At 37.1% G+C, this 11,471-nt stretch overlaps 1 protein-coding gene across 1 annotated transcript in view; it reads left to right on the forward strand.

The window, feature by feature from the left end:
• Nucleotides 1-321: 321 nt before the first annotated feature.
• The window catches only part of LOC117118935 (basigin-like), a gene marked incomplete at its 5' end in the record, with an annotated part of 27,456 nt that continues 16,306 nt past the window's right edge, over nucleotides 322-11,471 (forward strand). The window contains 3 exons of the mRNA XM_033263667.1: nucleotides 322-646; nucleotides 1,692-1,967; nucleotides 2,473-2,760. Of these exons, the coding sequence (XP_033119558.1) occupies nucleotides 322-646; nucleotides 1,692-1,967; nucleotides 2,473-2,760 (889 nt within the window). The remainder of the gene's footprint in view (nucleotides 647-1,691; nucleotides 1,968-2,472; nucleotides 2,761-11,471) is intronic.

An 11,471-nucleotide genomic window follows, 5' to 3' on the forward strand; every position in this document is an offset into this window, starting at 1 on the left:
TTTGAGGGCTGACTGTATCATGTATGCATATCATTTACAATGTGTGTATGGAGCCTTGTGTTGTCGTTGTGTTGTGTTGTGTCTACGTAGACTCTGGTAGGCACTTGTATACAGTATTTGTGGCATACAGTGCATTCTAAAAAAGTGTTTGTAATTTTACTAATATCTCTTGAACACATATGGGCCAAAGTCATATCCATTTAATATTGGATTATTAAATAGCCTACCTAGATACATGAAATATGTAAACAATGCAAGGTGTTTATTTCTATAAATACTTTAATATTTAAAAAAAATGTTAATATTCTACAATTAATCTAGACTGGCATTTTTCCCTCAGTGAGCCAATGTTTAATAGAAGGTAAAGAACGCTATCCAGAGGGTGATGATCCCCAATTGGTATGTACATGCACAGAGTCTGCCAGCACTGAAACTATTTGGTGGTGTTTTCATGCAAGTTGTGAGAAGAGTCAAGGTCTTGGAAATGGTGCAGACTATAATATTCAATCTGATTTTGATGGAAGTTCAGGTAATTCTAAAAGTACGCTGACCATCATAAGTATCCAGGAAGATGATGTTGGGGTCTACTTCTGCCGGTCAAGTAATGGAGATGGCTTTGAACATAAAATTGAAAATGTGTTTGCAGGTAAAAATGATGCATTTTGTCTTTATACTGTCATACTAAAAAACTGCTACTTTTACTACTTACTGCACTGCATCATTGCTGAGAAAAGGTCAGGTGAGACTTAGGTCCCACTAGGATGGAAAATTGATTAGAAGGAGGATAAACATCTGTCTGAACAGCATTTGTATCTCATTGCAGTTTTTTTAAACACAGTTTTATGTTGACATATGTATGCAACTTTATACATTTTCAAGGTTTTTCTAAAGGCATGTTTAAATGTTTCTGCTAGTTAGAAAAGATAATAATAATAATAATAATAATAATAATAATAATTATTATTATTATTATTATTATTATTATTATTATTTATTGTTATTACTATTATTATTATTATTATTTGGATTTGCACTTTTACATCAGTAGCACACTTTGAAAAACAAAGGTGCGTCCGAAACACAAAACTTAAAGACAAATGAGTACAAGATATATCAAGTTGCAAGAACAACTAAAACTTAAAACTACTGTAACTCAAAACTGCTTAAATACTTCCATTCCCTCCTCCTTCCCTCCTCTCTCTCCTCCTTTAATGATGGCATCACCACACATTGGGTTCGTAAAATAGAGATTTAGTACTGTATGGGGGTTCATAATTGGGAGGTTTGTAATTCTGTGAGATGTTTCTAAAAAATTAGACTGCACCTTCACATTCAGATTTCCACTTGGGCATCTAGGTGTCTGCTTTATCCCATTGGGCCTATTAGGCAACCCATAGACCCCGCAAGTCTTCCGCAAGTCATGGGAGTCTCCCCGATATCCTAACTGTCTTCCAAGCAAGCAAGAATTTCCTGCAAATTTATAACATTTGCATGTTTTTCCTACTTTTTTATCAACTGTCTTACGGAAAACAGTGCTGATGGGTATCGCCAGTGCCAGTAAAATATAGTTAATGTGTTAAGAAAGCTCATTTAACCAGATCTCCCAGGAAGTGACTTCTTCCAACTTGGGAACCCTGTAACATAGCGATTGACTGTGATATGTTGCATGTTATGTATTTTGTTAATTGTAGATGTAAAGATCACATTGGATCCTGAGGGCGACGCAGAGTTAAAGTATGGTGAAGATATTGTATTAACTTGTACAATAGATCAACCAGATAAACAACCAATTTGGATGAAAGGTGATGCTACCTTAAATTCAGGAGATAATCATGTGAGTGAAGGTGATGAGGTTGTCAATGTAAATGGTGGAAAATTGACAATCAAAGATGCCAACATCCAACAAGCAGGTACCTATATGTGCTCAGCACTGAACTCAGAATCTCCTAAAAGTGTTGTTTTGTGGAGTAAGTAGTGATTTTTTTCTTTAAAACTCATATTATGAGTTTTCAGTTTCACTTCAGTGAAATCTATATTAGTAATTACTGTATTTTTACGTCCGCCAAATGAGGTTATGTTGGTCTGTTAGTCTGTTTGCAAGGAAAAACTGACGAATGGATCATAAAATTTAGTGGAATGGTACATAATACTAATCAAAGAAAAAGACCATTCTATTTTTGTAAAAAATAGATCAAAGTTACAGAAATTTGTTGTTTTTTTTACCCTCAAACATACAGTAAAAAATTAATGAAATTGCCCTTCGTATTCAGACAGCACTCAGGAAAATAATTCATTAATATTTTGAGGGTATGCTGCAGCACTCAGAAAAATAGTTGACTGAATTCGACTGGTGATTTCCTCGAGGGTAAGGCTGCAGTTTCAGTTGCAAAGATCAGATTTTTTATCAGATTTATCTTTAGCTGTAACTCAGGCAAAATATTTTTAACTTGATTTTGCTTTTGTAATATGCAGCAAGAATTGATATTACTGCTGATCATTCTGTGAAAGTGACAGAAGGCAAGAATGCTGAGTTGGTCTGCGAGGCAAGATCATCCCCAATGCCAAACATATTCTGGAAAAGAGATGGACAAAAATTCAATTACAGTGCTACTGATGGCACTAAAGATCCCAATGATGATATTTTTACTCGTACATCAACACTCAAGATTGAAGATGTTACGACTCGTCGTACTTATACATGTGAAGCAACTCATGAATATACTAATGCCACATCTCATGATATTCTGCTACGTGTTAGAGGTAGGTTGTCAATCAGCATATGTGGCGAAGACAACCCAAACCAGTCATTCTTTGCATATCATGTTTTAGAGATAATTGCCAAAGCATTTTGGAATGTCAACATTTTCGAAATCCATTTTGTTGCACAACTTTATGTAACTATACATCTTACTTTGTTGTTATTTTCTCCATTTTTGATAGTTTAAAACACTATTTTTTAATGATTTAGTGAAGGTCTCTGCCTGAGAAATGTCTGAAATCGTAAACTTTGAAAGCCGATTTCTAAAGTACTTCTTTAAACATAAAAAAGTGTCAGATTTAAATTATTCTCTCACGATTTTGTAACTTTCATTTCACTGCATAACCCAGTGTTCTCCAGACGCCAGTTTAGCCGTCAATTTTACCGGTAAAAATAAACGGCCGACCGGTAAAAATTTTGTAGGTTTAAAAAAAAAATACCACTGAATTAGGCCTAGCCCGAGGCCAAGCTTAGTATAGGATCGGCCTTCCTTCTTCAGGCCTCGAATCATACATTAGCTATAATTTATCTCCGGTTTCACCAACCAAACTTACAAACCTTGATGAACAACCACAATAATGTTCGTTGACGTACAAGACAGCGATGAATGACCTCTCACAAACTTTTGATCGATTGACTCGAAATTAAAAAACAAGCAAGCATCGCAAAACTTTCATCTCTCCCCTAAGCTGCAGGAATTTGTGCAATAGACTCGTAATCCAGACGAATTTGAAAACTGGTGGAGTAGTATTATACTTGTAGCAGTTTTTCAATACATCTGGAATGAGAGTCTGAGTTGTATAAATTCCTGTAGCTTTAGGTAGACTCTCGTTCGCAAAAGTTTTCCAATGAATTGTTCGCTCTGGAATCCATCATGAAGAAACGAACTGGCCAAGCCAGACTGGAGGCGTTTTTTTACGAAAAGGTTGGTAATGTTTACTGAGATTTAATGATGACGAGTTTAAATTATCTTTGAGAATTTCTTAGTTTATTTGATTAAATATGCCTAAATTTCCCCGATGTTCGAATGAATAAAAGATAAAATGGGACCTCCCATCATTCATCATACTCATAGCCGTTTACAAAACAACCACATTAAATTAGCGGCTCCTACCACCTATAACTGTCCAAAACCCAAGTGATATGCAAAGTAGAAAGGCTACGATAATGCTGTAATTAATAATAATAAAACCGTATCAATTAGCGCCTTCTTTAATCTCAGTTTCAGGCGAGGCATGCTCTTGGCAGGCGCTTTTTGCATTTTTAGGGCAAAAGGATCACTAGCTTAGAGTAGGCCCTAGTAGTTTATGGCCTACGCGGAATGTAGACCTTTCCTTCGCGCAATAATTTGGCCTAGAAACCTGTCTGCGCATCTTGCAAAAGGAGGGCCGATTTCTGCTCAGATTTTGCCGAAAATTAGGCTTTGATCTTTAATATATAACCAATGCAATTATGCAGCAATTACTATTTTCCTAGCGATTTGTAGGTACTGTATCCTTCGCGCAATTAGACTTTAGAGTGTGGTCCCTGTGTGTGTAGGCTGGTGGCAGCAGAGTACATCGTTATTAATATTATTACTTTTTGTTTGTAAAACATCACATGGTGTTGTACTTCTAAACAACAATGCTCGGTTGCCGATGTGGTGAAAAGAACTTTGACAAGACAAGCATTCATTTTTACACCCGTTTAGTTCTGGCTGACTTGTTTTAAAATATATTTTCTTTTTACTAGAAAAAATAATTTGTCAATAAATTGTTTACAATGGAATGTAGGTAACCTATAACCTCCTGGCCCTTTGATTTATATGGGGTGTCTGCGTCACTGTCTTCTTTAATAATGTTATATATTGTTTTGGCCTGTCTAAGCAAGCTTCTAGCCCAAGAGGTTTTTCTTCCGCTATTAGATTATTGCATAAGTTTGTAATGGAAATTGATTTTATTTTTATTGTATGTATTGTTAGGTCTAAACCAGATAAAACAGTGACTAGAGCTGTAGAGGACGAGAAAAATTCAGAGCCAGGAGCGGCTGAACAGATTACTGGTGGACCACTACTCCCAGATTCAGATTTGGTAGCTACTGATCAACATGGACCAGAGTGTCGTAAAACGACAGTGAAGGTGCCTCCTGCAAACCAAGCTAAAGGCTATAATCCTCTGTGGCTACAAAAATATTCTTTTATTTATTTTGTTAAAGGCGAAGGGATGTACTGCAGATTATGTCAAACGTGGCAACAACAAACCGAGCACAGGGGCAGACAAACATTTCGAACCTTACCAGCTGTACGAATGAGAGAACAGACGATAAAGGAACACATAACATCTCAGTGCCATTCAGATGCGGTTACATTGCAGGAAGCCAAAGAGATGAGTTGTATTTCGGGCGACATTGAAGCAAAATTATCCACCCCAAAAGAAATGAGAAGAGAAAGCCTGAAATCGGCATTCAAGTGCCTTTATTGGCTCTGTAAAGAAGATATTCCACACACGACAAAATATCCAAAAATTCTATAACTTTTAGAGGACTTGGGTCTGCCAATACGATCTGATATTAAAGTTGGAAACACAACAAACTACATGTCTGAACGAACAGTCCAGGAGATTGTACATATTCTTGCTGAAGTGATACAAGCGGATATATTAGCAGAATACAGGCAGTCAGACCACAAGAGCATCATGTTGGATGAGACAACAGATGTAACTGTTGTTGAACAGCTTATTATGTATGGTAGGTACCTGACACCTGAAAATAAGGTCAAAGTCAGATACCTTACTATTGCTGACGTGTTGGGCAACCCCAGCAACTAGATAATATATCAGTGAATGCACAGAACATATTTAATATTTTCATTAAGTTTCATGCCGACAACAATATCAACATCAAGAAGCTGCGATCGGCAGGAACAGACGGCGCTGCCGTAATAACAGGTAAGAGAAATGGCTTTGTTAGGAGGCTCCAAGATGTCAACCCTACCGTAACAGGAATACACTGCTGTGCACACAGACTAGCCCTTGCTGCAGGGCAAGCTGGCAGACAAATTCCCTATGTGCAACGATTCAAAGACACATTAAGGCAAATATTTGAATTCTATGAAAACTCAGCAGTTCGACTAGCTGGCCTTCGTGCAGTTCAGGGGCTCCTGGATGATCCAAAGGTAAAACCATGCAAGGCTGCAGATACGAGATGGCTTAGCATAGATAGGTCGTGTAACAAGCTCAATATGTGTATCAACAGTGTAATAGTTTCACTGGAACGGGAGTTTGTGGAAAGAAATGATGCCAGGGCTGGAGGGCTGTTGAGAATGATTAAATCGTACAAGTTTATTGCAACGATGCTGTTGATGTGTGATGTTCTTCCACCAGTCTCTGTGCTTTCCAAGGTATGAGCATTTTTGCACTATTTGTTTACTAAACATTTACCAAAGTACACTAAAAAAACACACAAAAGCTATCAAACGAATCATGCAGAAATTAAACACAAAAACAAGGAAAACAATGCAAATTTGAATTTAATATACTGTACTGCATTTAATAAGTTATTTTTAGAGTTTATTTATAACTACCATATATTTATATCAAACTATTTGCACACTTTCATTTAAAGTTATTTCAAGCCAGCTATTGCAGTGTTGGTTCCATACCAAGTATTGTAAGATCTACTACTGCCCGCCTCTATGAACTGATCGAAAACGATGGCCCTAATTTTGAAAAGCTGAACGAGAAGTTGGAGAGTATGCGTGCTGCAAGTATTGATATAAATAAGGAAGTCCAGATACCTTCACCAGAGAAGTCAGGGTACCTTTCCTTAATGCACTCATTGGAAATATCAGTGGTAAGCACAAGCTTAAATAATAGCAATGGTACTGCTTCTCAGTGTACTGTAATTAAATCAGGTGAAATTATTAAAACCTCACTCAGACTAATGATTTTAATGAATGTTATTCTTATTTTATGATTTTTGATATTACAGATAGATTCCCAGATGATGGCAGATTTTTGGCCCAGTTTTCCATATTTGATCCGCATCTGGTTCCTGATAACTAGCTGAGTATGGCAACGAGGCACTGGAGAACCTTTGTGCTCAATACCCATTCATAGATAAAGAGTCAGCTAAACATGAGTGGGCATTGTTTAAGCATAGTATATTTGATAACAGCAAATTATATACCTCTCAGCCTGATGTCATTCATGATCTACTAACGGATGAGAAATTAAACATATTTCCACAGTTACATGAACTGGCAAAGGTGTACAGTGTGCTACCAGTTTCATCAACTGATCCAGAAAGGGGATTTTCAACTCTAAAGCGCATAAAGACATGTGTGAGAAACAGGTTGAAAGAGTCAACATTAAATGCTCTTATGATGATATCTATAGAAGGACTACCAGTTAGTAAATTTCCTTTTGACAGTGCAGTTGATATCTGGGCTGCAAGAAAGAATAGGAGATTATTTTAGCTATTTATTACAATTTATCAATTATTGATAGTTTGATGACTATTGATAGCACATGTGTGTTGGCCAACAGAGTACACACTTGTACAGTTATACATTTCATTTATTGTAAGCCTACATTTTTGTCTGCACAGTTTGTAAATTAAGTTTATTCAGGAAATCATCAGAAATACTTTAAAACGTACCTGCCTGCTCAGCTGTCCATACTTAATCCAGGAAATTGAGATGCTAGCAATATTATTTATGTTGTAAAAACCAATGATATGGTGCATGATGTTATGAGAAGTGAGCTTGTATTATTAAATCCATTGATAGAACAGTCTCAGTCTGGTCCTTTTTCACTCCCTTCATTAGTCTTTTTGACAAGTGTTAAAAGTAAATTCACAACGAAAAATTTACTTTAAAAATCTTTTTTATCCACTGATTAATCTCAGATAAGATAGTACATTACGTACTCCAAGTATCGTAATGCACGCCATCGTGTCGGGATTCAATATTTCGACTGCTGACCTTCCATCATGCGTGTCCTCATCTACAGTATTCCCCTGTTACATCCTTGCCTAGTTTTAATTAACTTCTTTATATAATTATATAATATTATATTTTGTAGTTAGCATTTTTATGACCTTAAGTTTTACTCAACATTATCCAGGAAAGTACTGTTTCCTTATTTTAATTTGTTATACTTTGTAAAGCTCATAAATATTATTATCCTACAGTATGCTATTGTCCTATGACACACAAGTTCCTTTACCCGTGGTCAGTATTTAATTAACACAAGGTAAATGAACTGAGCTTGGAATCTCCAAGACTTGAATATGGTTATCTCTAAGACTTGAATGTGGTTTCGCATCCTGGACATTTACTTTCAGTTGGTCCAAACCACTTATTTATTACCTTAATTAAGTATATGTTTATCGGACACTTTACTGTAGCTTTTAATTGGTGGATTAGTTTGCTAAACTTGTTGGAATTGGTGCCCTGATTGGATGAGACCCTTAATATGCAAAGTGTTACACCCATCTGAAATGATCTTACTACCCTAAGTAATTCAGTTGTAATTTGGGATCCAGTGCAGACAACTCAAGACATCTTTATTACCTGCAACCTTGTTATTTTGTCCGGCTTCAGTTCCTCTCTGATCTGTAAGTAAAGTACTTAAGTTGCTGCTTAAGGTTCTAGCCACCACCATCCTCTAAGCTCATTTATATGTTTAATTTCTATCTTTGTTTAATTACCGTATTATAATGGCATTGTAAATAAATTATATATATTTTGTAAATACACAAAAGTTGTGATCTCTTCTCTGTTAGTTATTATGGGCCGTAACGTAACATCCCCAATATGCCGATGATACTGTACTCTATCGTGCTATATCATTCCCCAACGATTCCGAAATATTACAAACTGATTTAAATAGTATTATTTCGTGGTCTATTGAAAATCAAATGAAATTAAACGAAAAAAAAATGTAAAGTTGTCCATCAAACCCATTACAACAGTATACTATATTGGGAATGATGACGTCCCGTCTGTTAAATCATACAAGTGTCTCGGTGTAATGCTTAGCTCTGATCTTTCTTGGAGCAAGCACGTTGATTATGTTATTTCTCGGGCCTCCAAGACTCTTGGACTTATTGCAAGAATTTCAGGTGACCCTAAGGGCAATCTTGCATATCGCAATCTGTATTTTGCTTTTTGCCGTCCTATAATTGAATATGCAGTGCCTGCTTGGCTACATTATAAAAAATGTCATATTTCAAGCCTTGAAAAAATCCAAGATTGTTACACTAGAGCGTACTTTGGCGGGCCGTGAAACGAATGACCTTATCCTGACAGACTTCAGATATATGCTATTCCATCACTCCACGACCGTTTCATGATTCTTCATTTATCCTTTATCATTAATTGTCTCTGCAAGAAAAATTGTGTTGATGTTACTAATATTCAAGTTAATTGCCGTCACGTTACAACACTTAAGTTTATTGAAAAGTTCGCTCGTACCGATGCTTACAAATTGTCCCCGTATATTCATTTTAGTAAACTTTTTAATTCCCTCCCTGATGAAGTCAGATGCTCCTTGCTTTTCTTTGAGCAACTCTTTCATTAAACTTGCAAAAATATTTCTCAACGAAAATGTTGAGATTCGTTAACATGCTGCATTTTTGGCCATTAACAGAACTGGTCCATGGTTATACATCCTGCTGGTTTGTTGAATAGCGAAGGGTTCTTAAATTATTTATTGCCACTGAAGCCCATGAGATGAAGTGAGTGATTGTAATGGGTTTCTTGTTTACATTCCAATGGCTATATGTTGCTGGCCAGGACTCTCTTGTTAACTCCCAATGGACATTCTTAAAACCAATTAAAGTTAAGTTTATGGAGCTGCTAGCAGCTCCCTCTGGACCATTTGACAGCTCACTCTCAACTACCAGACAGCTCACTATGGACCATTTCTGCTAACGGGGACTTTTGCCTCATAAATTCCGTATGTGCCTGTTTGATCCTGATTTTGCATCGTGGTCACTTGATAATTATGAGATCTCTTGCAATATTATTTTATATTACATATTCTTTTAATCTTATATTTTTCTAAATGATATATATTATATCTTTGTGTTGTTTTCTGTGTGTTGAGTCTGCCTTGGATAGCCACATGATAGTGGCACTTTTGTGTACTTTTGGTTATCCTGGGTTGGCAGCACTCTCCCAGCTAGCAAGCGACGTTGACTCGACGTTGGTTGAAGGTCGAATAATTACGTTGGCACAACGTACTTACGCAAAGGTTGGCCCGACGGCCGTTTTTCCATCGGCCCAACGTGGATTCAGCTGGTTGGAAAGACGCCGGCCCGACTAGTTGGATCTACATTGGCCCGATAATGTTTGTGCAACGTCGACCAATCACGTTGGCCCAACGTACCTTTCTGATGTTGCCTAGACGTTCGTTTTTCCATCGGGCCAACGTCGATTCAGCCAGTTGCAAAGACGTCTATCCGACTAGTTGGATCAACGTCGGGCTGACGTTGGTTGAAGGTCAAATAATTACGTTGGCACAACGTACTTACACAAAGGTTGGCCCGAAGGCCGTTTTTCCATCGGCCCAACGTGGATTCAGCTTGTTGGAAAGACGTCGGCCCGGCTAGTTGGATCAACGTCGGGCCGACGTTGGTTGAAGGTCAAATAATTACGTTGGCACAACGTACTTACACAAAGGTTGGCCCGACGGCCGTTTTTCCATCGGCCTAACGTGGATTCAGCTTGTTGGAAAGACGTCGGCCCGACTAGTTGGCCCGATAATGTTTGTGCAACGTCGTCCAATCACGTTGGCCCAACGTACCTTTCTAATGTTGCCTAGACGTTCGTTTTTCCATCGGGCCAACGTCGATTCAGCCAGTTGGAAAGACGTCGGTTCGACTAGTTGAGTCAACGTCGGACCAATAATTTTTACGCAACGTCATCAAACCATGTTGGCCCAACGTATTTATACTAACGTTGGTTAGACGTTTGCATATTTATTGGGACAACGTGGGTTCAGCTTCTTGGAAAGACGTTAACCCAACTGGCTAGAATAACGTTGACCCGACGTTAAGCAAAGTTTACACGCATTTCGAGAAAAATGTCGTCTTAACTACTGTACTGGTTGAAGCAACGGCGATCCAAAGTATGTTTTAGCGCCGACTTCAATATACCGGCACAATGAAGGTTGATAGGTCGAGGTGCATTGTAATTTATTTGGCAGCATCACGACGTCGCTGGTCTGACATGTTTTAGTCTGTGTTGAGTATTCGTTACAGTGTCTTAACTGTATGGATTGATGGATTTTAATTAAGGCTTGTGTACTGCGTTGATCAGGTGCCGTTATATCTCATTTTACACTATAAAAAAGTAGATAGTAACGTAGATTATTCTAGCCTTCTAAAAGAAAGTACCCAATACAATAAAATCTTTCACTTTATTATTTTATTATTATAAATGAATGTATACACTATAGTATGTATACATAACATATAATAGAGTCTATCAATTAGGCGTAATACACTAATGGTTGATTTAAACTCAAAACAAAAATGACATGATATTCTGTGCATTTAAAAAATAAAATTGAAATTCAGTCTGGATCATTGAGATAGTACGTGGAAGAAAGTCCAAGATGATCAAACCATTGTATTCCTGTGGCTTTATGCATTTTTATCATTAATGTCACAATTATATCAAATTTAGTAGGCGCATAAAAGCCTAAATTTAAAAACAATGATTTAGTGT

The sequence above is a fragment of the Anneissia japonica genome, unplaced genomic scaffold (assembly GCF_011630105.1).
Source record: "Anneissia japonica isolate Jap-2015-1 unplaced genomic scaffold, ASM1163010v1 scaffold1055_len78992_cov191, whole genome shotgun sequence".
Lineage (NCBI taxonomy): Eukaryota > Metazoa > Echinodermata > Crinoidea > Comatulida > Comatulidae > Anneissia > Anneissia japonica.